Genomic DNA, 27407 nt, shown 5'->3' with positions numbered 1-27407 from the left:
CACTCCCACTCTGGAACAAAAACAGCAGCATTTCCTGCTGAATCTTATAGCAATTAGATCTATCTTTGGCGCACCCCAAAGAGCAAAGATGTCTCTGATTACAGAGTCTTTCAAAGACCATTTGTGCATCTGTGTAGACTACCTGCTTAGTTCTGGCTGAGGGATCCAGTCTGCTGTAAAGCTATCGGACTCATCCTTTGGGCTATACACCAGTCCCAAAGTTTCATTGCCTCCTTGCAAAGCTGTGGTGATAGGGCGTCCCCTTATCTGTTTACATAGTACATTGCTGTCATATTGTCTGTGGCCACTTGAACCACCGACGCTTGAATCGGGGGGAGAAATGGTCTGAGTGCCAACCAAATTGCTCTTGATTCCAGAATGCTACTATAGATACAACCTTCCTGTCTACCCCAGAGTCCCCTTGTTACAAACTTCTCGAGATGTGCACCTTAGCCTATTTTTGTGGAGCCTGTTGTGATGATCCTAGACAGGACTGGATAACACCCCTCTCAGATCATTTCCCTAATCCATCCACCACCAGATGGATCTTTGGATTTCCCTGGGAACTGTAATGATCATATCCCTACTCTGCGCCTGCAGTCTGATGTTCTTTGATAACCAGTGCTGGGGCAGTTTCATCCTAAGCCTTGCATAAGCTGTGACATATGTACCATTATACCCATTAGTGATAGAAAAAAAATTTACTCTTTGAGATGGAATCAGCAGCAAAGATTGAAAGGTACACTTTATCTTCAGGGACTTCTCCCTCGGAAGGTATGCTTTTGCTGTTTGGGAATCGAGAAGAGCTCCTATGAATAGAATTTTCTGTGATGGGGTCAGTAATGATTTTTTAAAATTTATTAAAGAAACCGAAATTTCAGAACAGAGGGCATGCAAATTTTGTGACTTCTTCCAGCTCATCCTCTGAGGTTGCTATTAGGAGCCAGTCATCAAAATATGGAAACACAGAAACCCCTCATTTCTTGAGGAATGCTGCTACTTCAGATAGACATTTTTAAAGACTTGAGGTGCCAAGGAGAAGCCAAAGGGGAGGGCTCTGTATTGGAAATGGTCCTGCCCTACAGCAAAATGAAGGTACTTCCTGTACGATGGTCTTATTGAAATATGAAAGTAAGCTTCTTTGAGATCCAGAGCAGTAAACCAATCTAGAAAGGATAGGGAAGGAATATAGGATCTTAGGGTTAATATTCCGAAATGCATCTTTCAGGTGTACTTGTTTAGCTTCCTTAGATCTAAGACTGGACGAAGATCTCCATCTTTCTTTGGAATTAGAAAATAGCAGGAGCAGAACCCTTGATTCCTGAGATTTATTGGAACCTTCTCTATTGCTGTCTCCATTAGCAGAGAATTGATCTCTGATCTTAACAATGTCCCTGTGTGGGGTTCCTGAAAAGAGCGGGAGAGGAAGGTTGGTCTGGAGGAAGGGTATCAGCCTGGACGGTATAACCATTCTTTATAGTATCCAGCACCCATCTGTCTGTGGTGATCTTCAGCCACTCACTCTAACATTGACTTAAAAGGTCGCCAAATGTAAGGAAAACAGGACCCAACATTGCTTTGCTGCTGTCAAACACCACTGAAAACCTGCAGTCTCACTGCAAGCAAAGAAGCCGTGGTAGGCCAATTATTTTGCTTCATTTTGGGCTTGAACGACCATCTCTTATATGACTGAGAAGCAAAAGACTGTTGTTGTTGGTATTGGTAGTGATGTCTATTTTTGTTGAATGAAGAAGAATAAGGTGGGTTATGCTGTCTTTGGAATCTGAAAAGGTCAAAAAGATCTCCTTTTGAAAGTCTGCAAAAGACCCAGGGATCTAGATGTAGATCTAGTCTCTTTCATTTTTTCCAATAACTCATTGGTATTTGAACTACACAAGCAGTTGTCTTCAAATGGAAAGTCCTCCACTTCAGATTTTGTTCCCTGTGGAAAAGAAGAGGAGCATAGCCAGGCATGTCTTCTGAGAGTTCTTACTGTTGCCACTGGGCTTGAAGACACATCTGAGACAGCAAAGGACAGACTTTATGCTTGCTTACCAATGTTTTGACCCTCCTTAAAGAGGGAATTAGTGACTCTGGGAAAGGAGAAGAGCATAGCACTTCTTCTGCCAGGGAGGAGAAGGGAGAATTTGAGAAGGACGGGAGATGAACTAGGGAAATATAACCTAGATGGAGCTACTATAAGGTGGATGAATAACTGCTTGGAAAATAGTTCCAAGAGAGTAGTTATCAGTGGTTTACAGTCAAGTTGGAAGGGCATATTGAGTGGAGTCCAACAGGGATCAGTTCTGGGTCTGGTTCTGTTCAATATCTTCATCAATGATTTAGATAATGGCATAGACAGTATGCTTATAAAGTTTGCAGACGATACCAAGCTGAAAGGGGTTGCAAGTGCTTTGGAGGATAGGATTAAAATTCAAAATGATCTGGACAAACTGCAGAAATGGTCTGAAGTAAATAGGATGAAATTCAATAAGGACAAATGCAAAGTATTCCACTTAGGAAGGAACAATTAGTCACACACATACAAAATGGGAAATGACTGCCTAGAAAGGAGTACTATAGAAAGGGATTTTGTGGTCATAGTGGATCACAAGCTAAATATGAGTCAACACTGTAACACTGATCCAAAAACAGCAAACATCTTTCTGGGATGCATTAGTAGGAGTGTTGTAAGCAAGACATGAGAAGTAATTCTTCCGTTCTATACTGTGCTGATTAGGCCTCAACTGGAGTATTGTGTCCAGTTCTGGGCGCCACATTTCAGGAAAGATGTGGACAAATTGAAGAAAGTCCAGAGAAGAGTAACAAAAATGATTAAGGTCTAGAAAACATGACCTATGAGGGAAGATTGAAAAAAAATTGGGTTTGTTTAGTCTGGAGAAGAGGAGACAGAGGGAACATAACAGTTTTCAAGTACATAAAAGGTTGTTAGAAGGAGGAGGGAGAAACATTATTCTCCTTAACCTCTGAGGAAAGAACAACAAACAATGGGCTTAAATTGCAGCAAGGGCAGTTTAGGTTGGACATCAGGAAAAGCTTCCTAACTGTCAGGTGGTTAAGCACTGGAATACATTGCCGAGGGAGGTTCTGGAATCTCCATCATTGAAGATTTTTAAGAGCAGGTTAGACAAACATCTGTCAAGGATATTCTAGATAATACTTAGTCCTGCCATGAGTGCAGGGGACTGGATTAGATGACCTCTCAAGGTCCCTTCCAGTCCTATGATTCTATGATTTTAAATCTTTCAGTTGAACAGAAGGAGTATTGTTACAGTCCACAACAGGGAATAAGCAGAACTGGCTTCTATTCTCAGCTTGTATGACCTTGAGCAACTCACTTAATATCTCTCTCTCTCAGTTCCCCCATTTTATAGACAGGATAATACCTCACAAGGATGTTTATAAGTTACCTACATTAACTAGAGCTCTTTCAAAAACGGTAAGTTCTTTTAAACATTTTGAAATATCCTTTGAAAAAGATATCCCTTTTCCTTTCCCCTTCCTTTCTCAATTGCAAAAAAAAGAAAAAGGAAAAAAAAAAAAGAAGGGATGAAAAGAATGGGGAAATACAAGAAAAAGATGATAACAAGGGAAAGGAAGGAGGAAAACATTTTTGGTTTTGATTTGAAAACCGAAATATTTTCAATTTTCCATTTTCAGGATTTTGTGTTTAAAAAGTGGAAAATTTTAGATGCATGTGAAAAAAAAATCAGAGAAGTTTCCTTTTATCAAGACGGAAAGAATGGAGGCACCTTAACAAACATCTTTATTCAGTCACTAGTGAAAAAGGGGTGTAGGCTTTCCACCCTTGTCTGCCTCTCATTCTACAGCTTCTCTAGACTGTCACAACAAAACATTGAGCACTATTATTATTGTCACATCACAGAAATCTCCAGTTGTGGTAACAGTGCACCAGCAACAGTGTGTCTGAACTGAGAGGAATAAAAAGAAAACCTTGATGGAATTGTTTTAAATGGAGGAAATATGCATTGCTCTTCATTGTATCTGGTCTTTCACACCTCACTACATTCACATCACAACTTCTAGTTATACCTGCACTAAATGCAGGGGATGTTTTATGTGTTCTTAGGAACTGTTCTTGGTTCCCTGGAAGCCAGTGGCAAAAGCTCCCATTGTGTTTGGTGGGATTGACTGGGATTAGGCCCACAGAGAGTTGCATCTACATAGGGCAACGAGGGATCCTCCTCATTTGCCAGCAGCTGAGTTTCTATAATATGCAATTATTCATCTTGGTTTCCAACGTGCAAAATGGTGACATGTTAACTGGAGAGTTATTACAGATTCTCCTGACACTGGTTGTGGAACATCTCATGAGTGTTCAAGGTAATTCCACTTCAGCCAACAGCGCAAAATAAATAGTTTTACCATGAAGTAGCGTGAGATGTTAAGTTAAATCTGGCAGGATCTTGGGCAGCATTAATGACCTTAAGTGAACAGGCCAAAAAAAAAAAAAAATTCCCTATAGGGTGCTTTGTCAAGTGTATTCTACTGAGATGACATTTTGGAGTGGAATGGAGGACCAGAAGGAAAAGAAGAATATCTGCGGGCTAGGCTTGATTTTTATCCAGACAGGACACGGGGATATTTCCCCCCATTTATCATGTATGGTGCTTTCATTAAATAAAAGATGCACAGCAGCTTACTGCCATGTTGTAATATAAGCTTTTTCTCTCCCAGGGCTGTTATGACAGGCTCATCCATGTAGTCTCTTAGGGGATGACATTTTATTTTTTTTGGCAAGCATTTCAGTCTGAGTACAGGTAATTTTCATTATTAGATCGAAATGATATAATGTTCTTCCATTTTTCAAAGCACAAATAGAAAAAGAATCTTTGATCAGTTTTGATCTAAATTTCCATCTAAGGGGCAAATGTTGATTTGTCACTCTGTTTTTATTTTGCTCCTGCTCAGGCAAAATTTCTATTGAGTACAAACTGAATTAAAAAAAAAAACACCTCTGAATTTTAGTCTTGTTGATGAGGCAATAACCTCATCCTTACTTTTTCTCTATCCTTTCACATTCTTCTTTCATCTGTCTATGTAGGTACATACATGGCCCTCAGTACTGTAATATTTGATAACCTCACAGTCCATAGATTTTTTCTTCACAACACCCTTATGAGGGAAAGAACAGTCAAGGTGGCTTCTCCATCACTGGCAACTTTTAAGGCAAGACTGGATGTTTTTCAAAAAGATATGCTCTAGGAATTATTTTGGGGATGTTTTCTGGCCTGTGTTATCCCACCCACATTGTCTCTCTAATATAAGCAGTCTGACTAGACGACCACAATGGTTCCTTCTGGCCTTGGAATCTATTACCTCCATTTTCTAGATTGGGAACTGAAGTGCCGGATAGGCTAAGACCCAAATTTTAAAGGTATTTAAGTGTTGCTGGATTCAGCATTGCAACATCTAACTGATTTAGGAGCCTTAGGATATGTCTACACTACACACTTAAGTCGACTTAAGTTACATCGATGATCATAAACCATTGTAGTTACATCATTTGTGCATGTTCACACAACGCTCCTTGTGTCAGCAGAGCATGTCCACAGCTGCTACTCTAGCACCAACAGAAAGAGCAGTGCACTGTGGGTAGCTATCTCACTGTGAAATCACCACCTTCTCTTGCTAGCAGTTCTGGGAATGGATCGCAGTGCATCTTGGGGGCGGGGTCACCACCCCATGATGCAGTTTTCTCCATCCCATAATTCCAAGGGCTTCCAACTATGTTTTGCACCATTTTCAAACGACTCCAGTAAACTCTGCCTGAAAGCATGGCTCTTGCGACTGCTCACCAGGGTTGTGACAAGCATTATGAGCACACTGCAGCTGATCCTGCAGTACTTCATGAGCTGCAAATCTGACCAGGCAGCCATGGAGACTGCCTTCCTGCGTGCCATGGAAAGAAACAATTCAAGATTGATGTTGGCATTCGTGGAGCAGCAGTGCATGGTAGACTGCTGTGACTGGGCTTGGGTAACAAGCACTGAGTGGTGGGATCACACTGTGATGCAGGTATGGGATGATGAGGAGTGGCTGCAGAATTTCCTTGAACTCTGTGCGAAGCTCACGTCCACCCTGCGGTGCCAGGATACCAAAATGAGAGTTGCCCTGACAGTGGGAAAGTGAGTGGTGATTGCTGTGTGGAGGCTGGCAACTCTAGACTGTTACCGGTCAGTCATGAATCAGTTTGGAGTTGGGAAGTCCACTGTGGGGGTTGCAGTGATGCAAGTGTGCAGAGCCATTTATAGCCTCCTGCTACAAAAGACTGTGACTCTGGGCAGTGTGCAGAAAATCGTGGATGGCTTTGTGGCAAAGGGATTCCCTAACTGTATCCAGGCGACAGATGGCATACATATCCCAATTTTGGCTCCGGACCATCTTGTGATGGAGTACATCAACAGAAAGGGCTACTTTCACTGACATCAACACAGGGTGATCAGGGAAGGTGCATGATGCACACATCTTTAGGAACACTGGCCTGTATAGAAAGCTACAAGCAGGGACTTTCTTTTCACACCAGAAGATTTCAACAGGGGATGTGGAAATGCCCTAGTGATCCTGGGAGACCCAGCATATCCCTTCTTTTCATGGCTTATGAAGCCATACACCAGAAACCTTGACTGCAGCAAGGACTGCTTCAACAACATGTTCAGCAGGTACAGAATGATCGTTGAATGTACTTTGGCAGATTAAAGGGTTGCTGGTGCTGCCTTTTGGAAGGTTAGACCTCAATGAGGAAAATATTTCAGCCTGTGGTGCTGTGCATAACATCTCTGAAGCCAAGGGGGAAAGTTTCCCCAGGGATAGAGCACTGAGGTGGATCACCTGGCAGCTGATTTGGAGCAGCCAGCCACCAGGGCTATTAGAGGAGTTTAATGGGGGGTGGGGGACGCTATTCAAATCAGGGAGGCTTTGAAGCAGTATTTTGACAATAAGCCCCAGTAATGTGTTTTTCTATAATAAATTGAGACAGGAATTGTTTACCTGCCACTGTAAATGACCCCTGTAATGATTCCTGCCTGAGCGTTAACTGTAGTCTGCAAATGTGCCAATGGCCACTGTGTATGAATTTCTGTTGCAACCCTCCAGTGTAGGCCACAAATAAAGAATCACTGTCTTTGTAAGACTAAATTTTTATTGAACAGCAATACACAGATTAACATTTCTTACAAGGGACATGACAGTGAGCAGCACTCTTTGAAGTGAGGATCTCACAGCTGTGTGCAAGTCATGCTGTCATTATGGAAAATGTCCCTAGGGGTGGAGTGCAAGGGGTACTGCAATGGGCCGGGAATGTGAGAGGAATGTGTGGGGAGTTTGGGGAGGGCAATGATGGCAGTTCTGTATGGACTGCTGAGGGAGTTGAGCAGGCATGTGTTCCACCTGCAGCAAAATCAGGGACCTCAGCATCTCTGTTTGGTCCTCCATGAGCTTTATCATCCACTCCTTATCCTCTATTATCTACTCCTCCTCTGTCTCCTCTCTTGGCTATCCATTTCTAGTTTTTCATTTGTTGGCTCTCTCTATGATCTGTGCTCACTATCTGACGATTGCAGTGCTTCGCAAAACATGTCCTCCTTATTCCTTGTTTGCCTCCTTATCTGACGGCGGCACTCTGCCGATACGTAGGACCTGGCCCCCAAAGGCACATCTGCAGAAGCAAAAGAAACAATACACATAGTCAGTATTATGTGTGCACTCACAGTCTGGAATCATAGAAGTTACATACACTCCTTTCTCACTTTCCCTTGACAAACATGCAGCACAGCCAGAGCACTAAATATGGTGAGTTCAGCCCAGGGGAGGGGGAAGGGTGGTGCAAGATGGGACAAAGGGTCTGAGTGATTTCAGAAGGGGATTACTACAAGTGCCTAGGCACACTATTCTGAACACTGGCACCATTTTCCACAGGCAGGGGCGATCAAAGTTGAAATCACACTGCTGAGAATAACTGAAGATGCAAGGGTGCATCTCCTGCATGCGTGTGGCTTCAGACAGGATCCATGCACAGCTCGCCTGTGTGCTGCTTTGGTTCCTGCAGAAGTAATTGCCGATTGGCACGGCAAAGTTTCCTACAATGGGGGGAGAAACAAAGCAGCTCTGCCAAAGAATGTTCAGCAAAGGATTGCAGAATATCTTCAGGAAAGTTTCCTAGAGATCTCTATGGAGGATTCCCAGGAGATCTCAGTATGCATTAACAAACTTTTCCACTGTTTTGCTGCACAGGGGAATGTGAAGTAGATGCAAACAGTACCTAGTGTTTCAGAGTAGCAGCCGTGTCGGTCTGTATCTGCAAAAAGAAAAAGAGGACTTGTGGTTAGAGACTAACAAATTTATTTGAGCATAAGCTTTCGTGAGCTATAGCTCACTTCATTGTATGCATTCAGTGGAAAATACAGTGGGGAGATTTATATACACAGAGAACATGAAATAATGGGTGTTACTGTATGTAGCTCACGAAAGCTTATGCTCAAATAAATTTGTTAGTCTCTAAGGTGCCACAAGTACTCCTTTTCTTTTTGCAGTACCTAGTGTTGTTAATTTTGATCCCTTCTCCCACATGCACCATGTAACAAAATAAAGGACACCTCTCCTTCATGTCACCGTACACTATCAAAGCAAAATAGTACTTACCAGAGCTCTCCTCTCCTGCTTCAGGCACACTAGAGCTGGGCAGCTGGGACTCCAGAGTCAAAAAGAGGTCCTGGCTCAGCACGCCAATGGAAGAGCCTGTTGCTTGTCCCACATACTCCTCCAACTAGACTCCCTTGTCCAGCACTTGTCCTCAGGGTTGACTCTGCTAGCTGCTGAATGCAGTCCCCTCAAAGTATCCACGAGGCTTTTGGCAGGGCAGGTGAGGTCGCCTCTGAGGATGTCATGCAGCTCTTTGTAGAAGTGGCATGTTTTTGGTGCCACACCAGAGTGATGGTTGGCCTCCCCTGCCTTTTGGTAAGGCTACGTCAGCTCCTTGATCTTAGCACAGCACTGCTACATGTCCCTATTATGCCCCTTCTCATCCATGCCATGAGCAATCTGCTTGTAGATGTCAAAGGTCCTATGGCTGGATCAGAGCTGCAACTGCACAGTCTCCTCTCCTCACAGACCCAACAGATCCAGCAACTTCCGTGTACTCCAGGCAGGAGCGTGTTTGCTGCCGAAAGCCAGCATGGTCAGCTGGGAAGATGCAATCTGAGCTGTCCATGCCGAGAAAACAGGAAGTAGAATTTCCAAAATTTCTGGGGCTTTAAAGAGGGAGGGGCGCATGCCCGTGTACCTGGCTGCAGGGCAGAGAAGTAGAAACTGCTTATCAGAGCGGTTATGATGGGCATTGTGGGACACCTCCTGGAGGCTACTTAAGGGGACATAAGCAAGTGCAGTGTCTACACTGACACGGCGTCGCTCTAACTTTGTTGCAAAAAGCTCCATGCTGCTCACTGATGTGGTTTTATTATGTTGGTGTGGCAGGGGAGTTAAATCAGCAGGAGTATTGTTGTGTGAAAACTTCAATTGTTTTGCTGATGAAAGCTGACTTTTGTTGACAAAACTTTGTAGTGTAGACAAGGCCTAAATCTCATTTTCGTAAGGGAGCTAGGCACTGAATCTAAATCCTATCAACTGTTGATATGAATAAATACATTTTATTTATTTTAGATCTAAGCCAATTTATACCTCATGAGCCCGTACCTTGCCACCATCTACAACTAGAGATGGTTGAAATGTTCCTTGAAATTTGAATGTGATTTAATATATTATATGAAGACCTTAAATATCTCTTCTGCATGGACTCAATGAGCAAGATTCTAAAGTAGTGTGAATTGACATATCTCCATGGATTTCATTGGAGCTAAACCAAATTACACCAGATGAGGATCTGGGCCTATATTTAATTTATCTGTAATCTTATTTGGTTTTGTGTTTTCATTTATTGGTCTGTACATTTTAAAATCTCTATAATAAACATCACCTAGAAGAGATTGAAGGGTTTAATGTTCTTTGAGCATCAGACAAGTTTAATACCTGTAGCTGTAATCACCTGCAGGTAAGAGATTATACCCAATAGGTCACTGCCTTCCTATCCAGATTTGACTGAATTACAATGCTGAAATCTCCCAACATTATCTTCTGTCCTCAGGTTAAATGAGCTGAGCTGTGAGAAGTTTCATAAAAATTCCACCTTCGGGAATTTAGGGTAGATACATTAATAAAATTGAACTGTGAGCCGCCTGTCTTCCATAAGAACACTGAATTTACCCTGTGGTTCAGAAAGTTCAGCTCTCATAACAAAAGGCACAGATTAATGTCTTGGATAAATTACAGCTTGTGGGTGTTGAATCTTGCAATGCACCGAAGAAGAAGAAGCCTCGCTCGCAATTTTGCTGATGAACACAAGGTATGTCTTAAAGAAACCAGTTGTCATCCATGACCTGTGTCACACTGTCTGGAGTGGCTCAAAACCAAGAGTGCTTACCTCAGGGCAGACTGTCAGAAACAGGGCAGATACCTCAAACTAATGGTATGTTCTATAATTAGATTTTGCCAAGCCACTAACAAATGTGAAGTCCTGGATCACTACGACAGTCTCACCATGGAGTCACAAACAGTCCCGTTAGACTTTCCAGTTTATCTTGCCACCCAGACAAACTGGATTTAGTGATAAATGGTCACTTACATGAAAAATCACACAATATGCAGGTTGCTTCCAGTCCCAAGAGACCAGTCACTTACCCCGATCAACTGATACCCTAGATTTTACACCAAGTACAAGGCCTGTAGCCAATCCTCTAATATACTATCTAAAGGTTTATTGACTAGGAAAGAGAAATAAGAGTTATTTACAGGTTAAAGCAAACAGACATATGCACAAATGAGTTGCAATCTAAATCCTAACAGTGGCACAGTTGTAGTGATCTGTCAATTCAAAGTGTTTTCAGGGTGGACCCAGGAGGCAACCCTTGGGGAACTCTGGCTTCAGTTTGATCTCTCTAGCCCTGTGAGAGTTCAAACAGCAAAAGAGATGGAAAATGTTCCTGTGACTTTGTTTTAGTTCCTTCATTCAGCTTCCAAATCCATAGGACGAGCTTCCTTGAATATAACATGTTCAAGGTGTGATAGGGACATTCACCCATCCTTTGTATTGTAATGTTCCTTGATGGCCCATCTGATTTGAAAGTTCTTCTTGACGGGCCGGTGGACGACATTCTTCGCATCTGGGTTCACAAGTTTAGAGCAAATATTTTCAAAGCAAAACTTGCATATTTTTTATAGCATGAAATATAGACATTGCAAGTGAGATTAATGCAGGCAGCAATTTACAAGCATTTCATAGTGTCTAAACACTAACTACATCCTTATAAGACAAATTCCTATTCTGAGCAACACTAACATACAGGTGAACTGGTCTGGTCTCCAGCTATGAGCTTGTCAGTTCTTAGCTAATGCCTGCAATCTTGGCAAGAGCTGGCGCCTGCTTTGCCAGCATCACAACCTGATTCATATGAAGTGTGTGACGTCCTCTGCGATCCTGAAAGCTGGCTGGTGAGTCTACCAACTCAGTATTCATCCAGCTTGCCCAAACAGGCCACTCAGCTCCTGAAAGTCTAAGCATCATCCTGCAAGATAGAGGGATAACCACAGTCTTTGTATCTGACCTCAGAAGCAAGGAAGGTAACCCTGCCAAATCCAAAGCATTTGAAAGGCCTGTTTGAACTGGGCATTGTGTTCACCTTTTTTTTTCCAGTGGAAAATGCATATTTGGGTTAATGGAAACATTTTGCAAATTCATGTCTAATTCACTGAATTGTTTTGGTTGGGAACAAGGTAAAATCAAAAAAGTTTGGAAAATGTCGAAATGTTTCTATTTGAAATGACTTTGTTTTGAAATTTCCTTCAATTTTATGTTAAGAAACAAAACAACAACAACAAAAAACCTTCAGGAAAAAAAGCTTGAAATTGAAACACAAATTTTGTGCAACCCAAAATAACCTTTTTTTCTCCCAAGAACTGCCACTGAACCCCCAAATTGGCTTTTTGCATAGCTCTTGTCCCGGGATATCATCTCAGGGGATCACAGTCCTAGGCAGGCCTCCTAAAGGTGGCCTACCATTCCATCAGTCTTGAGAGGCTTCTTCTCCAAGAGCCCCTGTGATGTGGAAACCTGTCACTATTTCTTTTTAATATCCACAGACAATCATTAGGGATTACAATGAGATTATATGGGCTGCAAGGCCTCATGCTTCAGTATTTCAATCAATCTCTGAGTATTAAGGATTAGGCTGAGGACTCCATGGGAGGAAACTTTCCCACATCCCACAAACTTTCCCACTGGGGACAAGTGGGGAGAGGTTCTGACACCTTCTGCTGAAACATCTGGTGTTAACCACTGTCAGAGACAGGATACTGGATTAGATGAACCACGGGTCTGATCCAGTCTGGCAGATTTTGTATGCTAATGAGGACATACAGCTCTGTACATTGATTTCATCCTGTGGAGCTGTGGGAGATGGGAGTTTAGAGAAAGAACAGCTGTCTTGAACTGAATCCAGGAAGTGACATGATATTAACTGGAAGAGAGGAATATTTGGAGGAGCTGGTAGGCACCACAATTTTGCCCTCTACTGAGGACATTTCTTCTACAAAAGTTATATCAATGAACAGCCTCAGGTTGAACTTGATTTATCACTGACCTCGGAGAATCAAATAATTGCTGTCACACAAAGCAACTTCTCTCACCTCCAGCTTCCAGGAAGTCTTCACTCATTCCCCTCAGATATAGCCCTGATCACAATAATCCAGACATTCATAAAGCCATCCTGAATTTACAAAAAAATCCCTCTATCTTGACCTTGCCAAAAATACCTGGCTCAGATCTGGATCGGAACTTCCCCAAAAGAACTGAGATATATGGTCCGAGGGTTGCGTCAAACCCTCCTCTAATTCCTTCATGGAAATCCTACAGAATGCTAATCTTCATGCCCATTTCTTCAGTTCGCCCTAATTCTTTCCCCTTCGTGTGTGAGCTCCTTAAAGCTATTCATGTTCCAAGTGCCTTCCCCCCTCCCGCAAAAAAGATAATCTATTCAGATAACAGTCACTGCATTTACACCACAGATTTCTCATTGTGTCTCTCTATGTGAGTCTATAAAGAGCTTTTACAGTTACTTTCCTCTCCATATGTGGCACAATGTTGCACAAGGCACCATACAGACACATGTAACAATCTCTGAAGCATTGTTAAGCTTAAAGTGTAAACATAACAAAGTCAAACTGAAAGCAGAAGCTGGAATAAAATCAGCCCGTTCCTGCTACTAACCCCCATTCATTTATACGGAATAAGTTTATTACTGGTATATTGCACATTATTACCACCACAGGTGTATTTGAAGGAATTCAGCTCCTTCCATTAATGTTTTAGTCATTATTCTTAGTGTCCATCTGGGTACTATTCAAATATTATTCATGTGTGAAGGAGTCTACCTGGGAGTGATCCAATACATCCAGGAAGGCAGAGGATAGCAGGACAGATTTCACATTTGTCTCTCTTGATCCGTTCCTCTCTTCTTTGGTGCCCTCCTTTTATTCAAAGCTGCTGAAGAGCAATCAAGGGAAAACAAGGTTCTCCTCCTCGCAATCTGGGTTTCTTTTTCTTTCTATGCCTCCAGGAATAGAATGCTGTTGACTTCCTGTTGTGTGAATGGGTCAAATTGAGGGCCACCTTGTGGCTCAGCTTGCACAGTGAGTGTGGGGACATAAAGCATTCCTTGATAGCCTGGTGCTGGCAACATGTACTGCAGGTTGAAGCAAGATGGGGGAAACCAGGCTATGCAGAAAGGATATATGCCCCTTACACAGAGAAGAGTCTGGAGTGGGTGGAGTTTTGGATCCACACCTCCTGCCAGCACACTAGCTAGTGTGGTTACACGGACATTGCAAAGGAAGTTAGCTACACCTGGTATAGGCCTGGAAAAGGGTGCTCCTGCTGCAGAGCAGCTGGAGACGGGGAGCCGTACTGGGAAGCAGAGTATGATTCAGAGATTCCCAATTTGCTCCAGGGGCAGTGCACTGCACTGCCCATTGATTGGGGCTTGTGGCAAACCCAAGACTCCACCCCAACTGAGGGGAGATATGCAATCAGGTCAGTGTCTATTGTCTGGCTCCCAGTGTCCTGACAGGCTACCTGGGGTGCAAGCAATTTTCTCGGAGAAGTTCCTCCCAGCAGGAGGTGCAGGATTCTGGAGTAGAGAAGAATCGTTTCAGGTTAACAAGATAATTCTTGGTCCACAATAGTTCAGCAGGGTGTCACTTAGTTCTTTCCCCCGTTGTTTGCAATCTAATTGCCAGTGCCATACGTGGACACTTAAATGATTTAAATAGTCATGAGAGGAGAAAGTAAATACAGTGTTGCAAAATATCAAGCATTTTGAATTGTGCATCACTTACATTGAACATAAGGCATCAATATATTTAGCAAATAGCTGGATGTTTGTTTATTTAACACCGATGGGAACAAGTGGAAGTGATAATGCCTTCAGGTATCTATCCTGCAGTCATTCCAAAAGCCACTGAGATTTGCATATCAGTTACTGACTTTCCTTCCATTTCATTCTGTTTCTGATTCTTCACCAGTATCATGAGGAACCTTGTCCTGGGAGAGTCTCATAATTGTTCAGGTCTAGACATGAAGAGATTCTCTTTGTGTATGTGTGCTGGAGGTGGAGTGCTGGGGATACTGCCTAGTATGTACAGGCAGTTTTACTCTTCTTTTTCCATCCTTCTTCCCAGTTCTCCCTTAATATTCTTCACACATTCTCCTAAGAGGCACATTGGTTGGTGTTCTAACTCCAGCCCAGTTTGAATGGAAGTCTATCAGAAAGATTTGACTCATGCATGAAACCCAAAAGCAAATGACTTATAGTTACACATTTTTACCAGCACACCTTTAAAGCTTATCTGCATAATATACCCGGTAGAATTTCATCTAACAGTTCCTGCAGTGGGGGGAATTATTCTTCCCTCATATGTAAAGGAACACGACTCAGCCCAGCAACCTGTCGCTAAAATAGATCGTATCTTTTGGAAAGAGGTCCAGTCTCGATTTAAAGGTTCCAGGTGATGATGAACTTAACACTCCTCTTGGTAAGCCATTCCAATGTGTTGTAAATTTCATAGCTACCTGCATAGCAGCCAGGAGAGCTGTTTGAAAAAATAAATTGCACTGCTTGCAAAAAAACTGCATTCCTGCCCCTGTGCTTTTGTTTTGTTTTGGGGTATTTTATGAAAAATCAATTATTTTGTAGGTGGAAGGGAAAGTCTGTCTTTCAATTTTTGTATTTTCCCCCTTAAAAATTACCATTTGCAGGAAAAGAAAACAGCTAATTATCACACAATTCAGGGCAAAAGTTTCCTAGTTTCGCACACACACACAGCTTTTCATTAAAAAAAACCACAACAATTATTATTTATCATTTGCATAATGGTAGTGCTGGAGGCTCCAGCTGATTTCAGGGTTCCATTGTGACACATTGTACATAGTAAGAAATAGTAGCTTATAATATAAATAGGCAAGATAGAAAAGAAAGTGGAGGGAAACAGAGGCACAGGCAGTTGAAGTGACTTGCTCAAGGTCACACACAGGTGGTCAGTGACAGAGCCAGGACTAAAACCCAGGTCTCCAGATCCCACCCCACCCATGGGAGTACACTGCTTCTGAGATGGCAAATTCCATACGTTTTCATGGAAATGTGTGAAAATCTCTAGACATCCGTAGAGCAGTAAAGATTTATGGGAGAAGGGGTATTCTCTCACTGGTTGTACATATACATCCAAGGATCTCAAAGCAATGAACAAACAAATCCCTTATGCTCACAGAAGCAGGCTTAAGGGGGATAAGCATTATTGTTTGTACAGATTGTGCACTTGAGCAAACTGAAGCATACAGACTTGCCTAAAGACATGAACATCAGTGGCAAAATCAGTGATGAAAATTACTCAAGAGTCCTGCCTTACAGCACCCTGACCACACTCCTACCAAACAGAGCCCCTCTGGGGACAGGCTGATCGAAGGGGATGTGTGCAGTCTACAGAAGAAAAGGGGGTAGGCGGAGAAAAGGTAACAGGCATCAAGTATGTAAATGGTTGCTTTAAAAAAAGATGACGATCAATTGTGCGTGTCCACAGCACAGAGGGCAGGACAAGTGGCCATAGGCTTAGTTTGCAGCAAGGGAAATTTAGATTAGATATTAGGGAAACCTTTTTAACATTACGGATCGTTAAGCAATGGAACAAGTTATGTAGGGAGGTTGTGGAATCTCCATCGGAGATTTTTAAGAACAGGTTAGGGCAACACCTGTCAGGGATGGTCTAGCTATATTTAATCCTGCCTCAGCACAGGATGGATGAACTAGATCAGCGCTTTTCAACCTTTTTGGTACCAGGGACCGGCTTACTGCCTTCCTAAACTGCATCAGGGAGATCTCAGGGACTGGTGCCCAGTCTATGGACCGGTCATTGAAAAACACTGAACTCGATGACCTCCTGAGTCCCTTTCCAGCCCTACATTGCTATGATCCTATCTTCCTGTTTGGATTGACTGTGCCATCTGCCTGTTACTGGATCAGCTGTTTGGGTTTGGGGTTTTTTTTTGTTATTTTTATTGGTTATTCTTTTATTTCCATCCACTGTTTATTTCCTTTATTTTAAGTTGTTTCCCAACACATTATGCTTAGTGAGGTGTGTAAGAGACTGAAGGATGCACTTGGAGGGCATGTTTCATCACAGTTTGTACACCAGTTTATGGCCAAATTAAAAGAAAAATACAATCTGACAGCTTTGCCCCTATTGCTGAATTAATGCTGGACAGCTGACTGTATAGGCAAGAAAGAAAATAAAACAAAGCAACTGCAAGATGAAGGATCTTCATAGCTTTCCCCTGTTCATCCTCAGAACAGCATAAGGATTGGCTATCCAATTGCTGCTCAATTTGCCCCATAGATTTCAACCCACATTTGAAAAGGATTGTGTGCAAAGGCACGTAAGTCAAATGCCCAGTGCATGGATATAACTTAAGGATATATACACCTGCATGTTTTTTTCATGCACACACAATGCATAAATACACACAGGCTTTTAAAAATATGGGTCTGAGTTCACATATCTTTTTTTAAAAGCCTTCATTTAGCTGGGATAAATTCTTGTGGTCCTCCAAGAATTTCTAAGGTCTTCTGAAACATTCCACGTATTTTGGTACCAGGGCAGAACACCTTCTGCTTTGCAAATACACTATTACCTTTCATGTTTTGCCATACCAGAGGTCATCAGAAATAGGCAGGCTGAATGAATAACTTGTTTTGCTGATTGAGCTAAGGACTCCATTAAACATTAGCACACAAACTATATGTTATTTTGTCTTTTCACACCTAATATTGCCAGTGGGTCCTCAAAACCCAATGAAACTTTATTCTGTATAACTGTGCATCTTAATCTTAACTGCAGAAAATATCTCCTTGTAACAGAGATGCAGGTCTTGATTCCACCTTCACTTATTCTGGTGTAAAGCAGGAGTAACTCCCTGCTGTCAATGGAATTAGAGCAGTGTGAAAGCAGCATAACTGACAGCAAACTTAATCTCCTGGTTTTTGAATGAGACACTGAGCCCAATCAAGCCCACATCTAAGTCAGATGCAAAAATCCAGTACATCTCACTTAAGACTGGATGCCTTTCAGAACGATATGCCTTAGTCAAACACAAGCTACTGGGCTAAACAGAGGATTGATTGGGTGAAATTATATGGTTTGTGTTACACATAAAGTCAGATGGGATGATTCTTCTGACTTTAAAATCTATTAATCTCAAAGCTATTAAGAGAGCATGATCAGGCTCACTGCTAGGTTTGATTTCAACACCGGGCCTGATTCTCCTCTTACTCCAGTTGCACACAAGGCTATTCGATTCATTCCTTTCTGTTCCAGTCTGGCTCTTATACTGCCGCAGTACAGGAGGTCAATAGAGTTGCTCCTGATTTACACTGGTGTGAGAGGAGAATCAGCCCCAGAGAAGCCAGTAAAGCTCAGTTTAAAAATGATAGGAGAACACAGAAGAGAAGAGTGAGGAGGGATTTGATAGCTGCTTTCAACTACCTGAAAGGGGGTTCCAAAGAGGATGGATCTAGACTGTTCTCAATGGTAGCAGATGACAGAACAAGGAGTAATGGTCTCAAATTGCAGTGGGGGAGGTCTAGGCTGGATGTTAGGAAACACTATTTCACTAGGAGGGTGGTGAAGCACTGGAATGGGTTACCTAGGGAGGTGGTGGAATCTCCTTCCTTTTAGGTTTTTAAGGTCAGGGTTGACAAAGCCCTGGCTGGGATTATTTAGTTGGGGATTGGTCCTGCTTTGAGGTCCCTCCCAATCCTCATATTCTATGATTCTATGAACACAGATGATACCCTCTTTTCCTGACAATGGGAGACATCCCCCGTGCTGAGCATTCTCACCAGATATGTGAGCCACTGATGTTCTATTAGGAGGTTATAGGAATTTAAGTGATGTCTGGGCCTTGTTCTACCCTCCCACCCCCCATACAGGGGTTAATTAGACCACAATCCACTGTTTTGCTTAATACCTTAACAACTGGCCTGCTCTCCATGCACACCCTTGCTTCTCTGACATATATCGGTTTACACAGGCAAGCGATTCTTCTGTCACCCCTGACTCTGAACACCACTGTTGCCACTTGAATGCCTGATGGATTCACATCGGTAAATCCACTCCCCATTACCGTTAGTGGGTGCAATCTGAGCAAATCCTGCTTGCTCACTGATCAAACAGCTTCCCTTCATCATGAGCCCTGCAAGAGTTTACCAAACCTTATTTTGTATTCTCTCTACACTGTGGATTATTTTCCCCTTTGAATGAACAAATAAACACAAGTACAAACACACAGAGATATGGCCTACGTAAAATGTGCCCCCGTCCAGCTTCTGATGGAAAGATGACTGGTGATTTCAGTGGGCTTTGGATCAGGACCTAGAGGACCTCAAAAAGTCCACTATCAGAATTAGTGCTAATTAGCAGTCTCACCTATACAGCGATAAGCCTCTCTGCTGAAGAGACAGAGCTACTGCTCATCTGTCAAAGCAAACCATTCAGGCAATGGGTTAAGGAACATGGCTGGGGCAATGTGTGGGAAGCTTGCACATCCACTACCTGTTCCTGTGCTTTATCTGTCACATTGTTCTATAAATAGAAAGCTCTATGTATCTACTTAAACAGCACCCATCACCTTCATATTTGAGCACCTTTTTCATTAATGAATTTATCTTCAGCACCTCTAGGAGGAAGGTAAGTGTTACTATCCCAGTTTTACACATGGGGAACAAAGGAACAAAGAGAGATTAAGTGATTTGCTCAAGGTTACAGAGGAAGTTTGTTGCCCACTAGAAAGAGAACCCTGATCTCCTGAATCTAAGTCAAGTGCCTTTACAACATGACCAAATTTCCATATCCAAGGCTCTCAATTTGGTACTTTCCCCCCAGGAACTAAACTCGCTTTTAAAAAAAACAGACAGTGAAATCAAATAGTAAGGAAATTTAAAAAAATAGTTTCATTTAGAGATGCCTCGTTGGCAGAAACTGTCCCCTTTAATCTGGCTGTCTTGATTTCACAATCCCATTTAAAACATCAAAGGAACAACAGGGAATCTAGGAGGACCATTTTAAAACAGCTTCTCCACCACCGCTGGTGTTGCTCAACACTTGAGTGCATTTAGACAATTTCTTCTGAGCTGTGCAATTCAGACTCTACATTTTCCCCCACATCACTTACACCTTCCATTACCACCTGCATTTCATCACTTCAAAGAGCTCAGCAATTCAGGGATGAGTACCAGCCATTATCTCTGTGTGGCTGATCCATCTGAACAGGGGAAGGAGACTCTGCATGAAGTGGAGACTCTTATTTTCCAGCCCCTAATTACACCTCAAACCACTATTTAAGACTATATAGCAAAAAGAAACAGGTAACACGCCCATAAAACAGCCCCTTACCATATAAGCCAGGTGATTAAACCCACCATAATTAAAATGTACACGACCTCCAATGAGCTTGTGTGTCCCTAGCAATGTTTTACTGTGTCTGGAGTTTTCTTCTGAAAGGTAACTTTTCTTATTCAGAAAACGGAGAATCACACACTAGCTCCGCAATTATGTGGTGGGGGTTCACCACGGAGCGACTGTACTTTCAGCTGGAAAAATGAAGATAATCATAGAGCAGTTGGAGCAGGCAGCAGCTGATTTTCTGATACTCTCTCTAAAATCTGTCAAGTTAATTTAATGTGTGTAAAAGGCACTGGATTTTCAGCCCTGGAAACTAAAGTCCTCTGCCCAGAGAAGATTCACAGCATGAGCAGTGTAAGCTCCCGCACATTGCCCAGGCAATCTACCTAAGTCTTCAACTGGAGGAAATTCCTCTGGGGTGCAATGGTTCAGTCTGCATGTTCATTCAGTCTCCTCTCCTGTTCATTCTCCATGTTCCTTGAAGCCTTGGTCTCTCTTCTGAAGCAAGCATGCAAATGAATGTGACTAGTGATGGGGTTTTGTGATGCTGGGAACCTGTCTACTAGGAAACAAACTCGGACGGCAAATTCAGTTCAAGTGGCCACCACACAGCTGTCTACATCTTGGGTTGCTAGGGGGGACTCTTGATCAATAATAAGCCTAAGCCGGATTGCAACCAATGACTATTGGGTTCTCTTGCCATTACTACAGCCTTAGCACAAGGTCTCAAAAGAGCAAGTGACAGTCATTTGTTGTGAACTACTCCATGACTTCCATAGTAATAAATATAAAAACCTGCAGGATCACACAGTTACTCCAGGCCAAATTCTGCCTGGAGAAATGAAACCACCAGGAACCATTTGCGCTCAGCCACAGGGAGAACCTGACCCTTTTGTTTTATTTATTCCAAGTTGATTTATACTTTGTGCTTATCATTTACCCTCAGTGGGTCTGATCCAAAGCCCACTGAGGCCAAGCGAAACACTCCAACAGGGCTAGGATCAGGACCCAAGGCTGTAATTCACCCCTATGCAGGGTATAGCACATTGCTAAGTCCCACATAAACTCCATTTCTGAAGGCGTTAAGTGGGACATAAGTGGCTTTGTGCCAGCCCTCTGCATAGGGGTGAAGCTCATCCTAGGTAACATAATATTCTAATCACCAATAATGATCACATTTACTACTCTCTGAAATATTGTTTAGATAAAGCTCCATCAAGCACCCTCCCACATAAAACCCAGATAAACCCCGCCATCATGACCAATCCCATCGTCCCAGCTAACCCCTCAGGACCCTCCAAAAAGCCTGCGTTCGTATTTGCAGGCAGTTTTGTGGCCCTGTAAAATAAAGCAACAGCAATTACTCATGGAATAACTGCGTAGAGATAATTTGCTTGTTGGAACTAGGAAATTATTTCTCCAGCTGTCAGGCTTTGTCCCCTTACGGGGCTGCGCATCATAAATCCACACAAACTTAGTTATACATTGTCTAACTCAGGATCTTCACTCACCTTGGCAGGCTGGCTAAAGCACGAACAGAAATTTATATTCCTCCCATCCCCTATTTCAAAATGGGAAATTTACTACTACAAGCAGCACTGATCTTCATCAATTATTAGTGTATTACAATGATGCAATTCCTTTCATCTCAAAGGGCCCAAAATGCTTAACATGCTAGAGGCCAAATCCTGTCCTCATTTGCACCTGTGCAATGATTTCAGTGGTGTTTCATGGCCATACATATGGGCAGAATTTTGGCTCTTCCTATTTAACATATGCAGTATCCAGGAATCATTTCAGCTACTACTAGAATGAAACTTTGGATGGAACATGGCTGCCGCACACACTATAACAACAATTTAAGACAAAAGTCAAATGAGGAACACTGTATCTGATTGAGACTACAGAGGAAATTTAGTAGGCAGAATTTACTCAAATTTTAATTCTGTATGAACATTAGGCTACAACCTTGGAAGGACATTGGTTTTCTGGTTAAGCACAGGTCTTAACTTCTATTCCCAATATTTCCTTAAGCTTCATTTGTGACCTTAGGCAAGTCATTTAGAAACCCTAAGAACTTGTCTACGTGTGAAATGCTACAGCGGTAGGTAGGTAGACACTACCTACACTAATGGGAGGGGCTCTCCTGTCAGTGTAAGTAATCCACCTCCACCTTGACGCAGCTCTGTCTACACAGGGATTTAGGTAGGCTTAACTATGTCGCTCAAGGAGATGGATTTTTCACACCCCTGAGCAATGTCGCTAGGTCTAGTGTAAACCAGCTCCAAGACACCGTTTCCTCAAGCTCACAATAATACCTACATACGTCATACAAGTATTGGGAGGATTAATTCTTTTATGTTTGTAAACCACACTGAAAGTCTTGAATGGAAGGTGCTTATGATGGGCTATGTATCCTACACAGGCCGTTAATGTGGACCTGAAAAACCAGTTATGTTCCCTGGCTGCATCTGGAGGGAAACTCAGGCTTGACTGATCATGAAGCCCCGGTGGGCAGGAGCAGGCTGGTTATTACAATGAGAGGAAGTTTGTAGCAGAAGGGGGCTGCAGGGCGGGAGTTTGCAGTCACTCTTTGGAAACAGAGAGGTGGTGAGGGGGAAATCCAGAGCAGAGAATAAGCCCTGGGATTCCAGCCCTGAAAGAAGGATCAACCCAGAGAAGTTGCAGGAAAGAAAGCCTGAGAGAGGCTGGGTTGGAAGAAGCCCAGGAAAACAGCAGCAAGGGATGGGACACTGCAAACCTAGGCTGACAGTAAGGGTCCCCGGGCTGAACTCAGTGTAGGGAAGGCCTGAGTTCCCCTACCAATTACTGGCAACATGGCATGAGCCCAGAGTCAGGGGCCAGAGACCTGACACAAGATCTCGGAATTAACCGTTAGACTTCTGTTTGTTTAACTTTGTTACCCCAAAAGGGGCAGACATAAATATCATGTGGTTGGAGGGCCAAGTTACAGAGCAGAGACCACCATAGTGAAGGAGTGACTGTCAGAAGGGGTTGCCAGAGTGAAAGCCAACTGCTATGCCACACCTGGCCACAAGGAGATGCTCCTGTGGTGAGTGAACCCTCATACAGGACTGTAAAGCTTCACATTACATTGAGATTTAGATTGACACACCAGTCTGAACAAGCACCACCTGTCAAGATGTTCAATTTTAAATATTTATCAGGACCCAGTTTAGTGATTATTGGTGCCTTGGTTTTTCAGAAATTGCTGGGAGAATCAGGCCTCTTTAAGGGGTCTTAAGTTGATCCAAAAATTGAGGTACCCAAAAGTACTAGATGCTTTTGAAATGTTAGGGCATGTTTCTGTAGCTATGACATGATCTGCACCAACAGAAGCAGACTCCAAAAGGAATTCAATTCACTTATTTTCTTCCTTGGACAATCAACATCTGGTTTATAATGGGCCAAGCTGGCAGGATCAAGAAGAACTGTATGTTATTCTGAAGCAAGGAGGGTACCACCATTTGTTTCAAGTGCCAAGAAATATATCCATATTATGTACCATTATCCGAGTACTTATACTGAACAGCTTCGCACATTATTAAGGCTACTGTCCTGGCAAAAACATTAGTTAAAAAGAAGAGAACAAGGAAGGGTCTAATCTGGAGCCAACCTCTAAACCCACCCTCCATGTTTGGGGGCACAATCGTGTTCCCCTCGAACAACTCCCCACAATTAATGATCATTGAGGGTGCAAATATTACCAAACTTGACATCTGCCAGTAAATACCTGATTTATAGTCACAGATCTTGCAGGTGTGTAAATGAAATCATAATTATGGTGCATGCAGAAACAGAGGCCCTCTAGAAAAAGCAAGTACTAAATGTTTGTCTAGGCCCTTGCGAGGGAAAATGCCACATCATTGGTAAAGAAGGTCACAAAATCTTTTCTTGCCTTCTGATCTTGACTGTATGCCAGGATCCAGTCCTCCTGTTTGGGGTGGAACAGCAGGCTCTGGATGTAGAAGTTAAGCCGGTACTTTTGATAGGTGGCCCCTTCATCCGAGCTGATCAGTAAACTGCTCTCAATCTCTGGGTCAGTCAGCAACATAATCTGTATGGATGGAATAGTCACAATTAGTTAGAGAGGAGTCAAACAGAAGGATGAGGAAACAGCCAAGACTTGTAGGTAAACATGGTGAAAACTGATACATTTTAGTGACAGTATAAAAACCAGACTACACAACTCAAGTGTAGCAAACATGTTAGAACAAACCAATGGTGACCAACCTTCCGGAAAGTAAAGCAATATATGATAACTGTGTATGTGTATCTGAAGTATGAAGCAATCAAATAGACAGTGGGATCACACAGAATGAGCATAACTAATTACAATAGATTAAAAGTTAAGTCCAACAGCCCCTTTTGTGATCATCAACAAGATCTGAACCCTTGACAGCCAACACCAAAGCACAAACTTTGCTAAGGTTAACAGCAATAGTTGGTTGTTATCCTTTTCGAGATCTAGTCATCAGAGGAGGCAGACAACCCACAGTGTGCAAGCACGTTGCATCAATAAAGGAAAATGAAGACGGCAAAAAAAAAAAAAGGAAATTGAAAATAAATCCCAGTGGTGGAATCTGTTAGATTGCAGAAGAGTCTGAACATAGAAGGTGGCAAGAAGTTTCATTGCTTGAGATTTTATAACCTGGCTGACTGCAGGGAGCAATCTTGCTTTAGTAGGGGGATGTTTGGTAACCCACTGGCTTCTTTCCATCTCTAATTTCCAAAATACTGTGAATTATGGCTTCAGTAAGGTATCAGAAACAGTCTCTGCTCAGTGAAGTTGCTCCTTTAGCTTAGTCCAAGGGTGTTCGCTCTGGAAATACAGTAGATGTCTGGCTTGTAGTTCTACTAGTGACCACTTGCCACCAATTAACTTATTAATTGGTCTGTATTGCTAAGGAATCAGAGAGAGGTGTGAGAGCCTAGCCTCCTGTCCCTGCAGGAAGGAAATAGGGTTTGAGAACTACAGAGAGAATGACTTCAGTCTTCCAGCAAGAGAAAAAAGCAATGTCACAAAGGAATAGAGCAGGAGGCACCACAAATGGCAAATGCGCAGCGCTTTGAAAGACCTTTGCCTGCAACAGGATTAAAGATCTGTATCATCAGTGTCATTTTTAAACACACAGTTTACGGTCTCTGAAAATGCCAGGCATGAATCAGCTCCTAGACAAGCCCAAACTGAAAGGAACAGTGCCTAGCGTTTCACAGTGGGAATTTTAATCTGTGTTCAGGCATTTCAGAATTTCTCTCTCTTTCCCCACCTACCCTTCAGTAATAAAAGGTATTCAGAGTCACAAAGAAGGGGTGGGGGTGGGAGTAGGGGGGGCCCGCGAGACATCATTTAACACGAAGATCACTAACAATAAATTAGGAGACACCATAAAGATCTAGAGAGATACAGCAGATATGGATATATTAATCCAGCTATGCATATCCATGTGTATACATATGTAACATACATAGAAGATGTTCTGCGTTTCTAGATGGATGACAAGCAATCCTCTAAATACGCAAAACTCCGTGGGAGCATTGCCTAGTGGATAGCTCATTGGACTGGGATTCTGCCATTGTTCCGCTCGTGACCTTGGAGGAGTCACATCAGCTCCTTTTTTCAGTGCTCCCATCTGTAAAATGAGGGGAAATGATAGCTCCTTCTGTAAAGTGCACTGATATCTACTGATGAAAAGGACTAGGTATGAACTAGGTATTATTATATTTAGTAGAAACGATTCGGTCATTATCCTAAGGTAGTGACTTCACAGTGGCTGGCATACAAAAAGAATTACTATTAAAATGGAAATTCACAGATCATCTGCTACCAATGGGTCAAGTAAAGCTGTTTTGTTTCTCAGACCAAACCACCCAGACTTATACTAGTGTCTCCCTCATTCTCCCAAAGTTATTTCTTTGATAATGCAAGTACGGATAAGCGTATCAACAGGCAAGATGGATTCTCTATTCTTGTGTGAGTTTATGCACTGAAAAAGAAACATTGTTTATGCTGGTCTTTGAAAAGATCACACAGCGGAACACTAGTTGTACCAGAGCAACTAGAGCAGAAATGAATGCAAATCAATGGCTTGATCCAAAGCTCATTGAAGTTAATGAGTCTTTCCATCAACTTCAATGGGCTTTGGATTGTGACTCTCAGGAACATTTGTTCCCCCCGTTCACTGGCCCCAGTATGAGGTTGTCCCAGATAGGGGAAGCCTGCCTTGAGACTTTTTTACACAACTTTAGGAAACTGGGCCTGAGGCTCCTTGTTGTGCTGTGTTGTGTGTCAGGGTGTGTTCACCTCAGACCAGACCCCCTCAGACAAACCACCAGGAGCAAGGCTTTATTCTGTAAAGAACATAGAACAGGATTACAGTCCAGCAGCCTCCTGTCTGCTTGGTCAGTGCTGAGACTTCCTGCTGGCGGGGGGCAGAGGGTACATCCCAGCAAGAACCAGGAAGTTCTCCCAACATGCCCCATTTTGTAGTCCACAACTTGGAGTTCCCATGGCTGCTGTTGAAGCCTGGACCTTGTCCTACACGTTGTTAGCCAAGATCAGTCCCAGTCTCACATTCTTCTATCTTAGATACTTATATGATCCCCATTTCCATAGTATCTGTGCACTCACCTCACAATCTGTAATGTATTTATCTTCACGACACCTCCATGAGGCAGGGTATTGCTATTACCCCATTCTACAACTGGGAAACGGAGGCACAGAGAAGCTAAATAATTTAGCCAAGGTCACACAGGGAAATCTGTGGTGGAGCAGAGAGCTGAACATAGGTTTTCCAAGGCTAGTGCCGTAACCACTGAACCATCTTTCCTTGATTTATGTTGTTCTATCCTTGGTTTCTACATCGTCACCCACTGTACAAGACCTCTGTGATGGGGTGCCTGCCCCACACTGGGCTCTAAGGGGTTAATAGAGCCCTAGGGAGGCTGCGCAGGAGGCTGCTAATCAGAGAAGAGCTGAAGGGAGCAGCCAATCAGGGCCAAGCCGGCCCATATGAAAAGGGAGCTGCAGGGCAGAGGAAGGCAGTTTTCTGCTGGAAGCCTAGGGAGAAAGGATTGTGTCTCTGGAGGGCTGAGAGAACTGCCAGCACCCTGGACAGAGCAGTGCTGCTGGCAGGGATGGCGGAGCGAGAGACAGCTCCTGGCTGGCTGCTGGGGTTTGCAGGCGGAGGCCCTGAGGCAAGGGCAAAGAGGATGCTGGGGCCACAAGGAAGTGGACACACAATTTGCTGCAGTAGCCACTAAGGGAAGTGGCTGAACTGCGGAGTGCA

At 42.9% G+C, this 27407-nt stretch overlaps 1 protein-coding gene across 2 annotated transcripts in view; it reads right to left on the bottom strand.

Annotated features, from left to right (window-relative positions):
- SORCS1 (sortilin related VPS10 domain containing receptor 1) overlaps positions 1–27407 on the bottom strand; it is a 392569-nt gene that overhangs the window by 125943 nt on the left and 239219 nt on the right. For both annotated transcript variants that reach the window (XM_037905184.2, XM_043551774.1), the window contains exon 4: positions 24017–24175. In XM_037905184.2, coding sequence (XP_037761112.2) covers positions 24017–24175 — 159 coding nt within the window. The remainder of the gene's footprint in view (positions 1–24016; positions 24176–27407) is intronic.

The sequence above is a fragment of the Chelonia mydas genome, chromosome 7 (assembly GCF_015237465.2).
Source record: "Chelonia mydas isolate rCheMyd1 chromosome 7, rCheMyd1.pri.v2, whole genome shotgun sequence".
Classification (NCBI taxonomy): domain Eukaryota; kingdom Metazoa; phylum Chordata; order Testudines; family Cheloniidae; genus Chelonia; species Chelonia mydas.
This window is presented reverse-complemented; position numbering and strand designations above follow the sequence as displayed.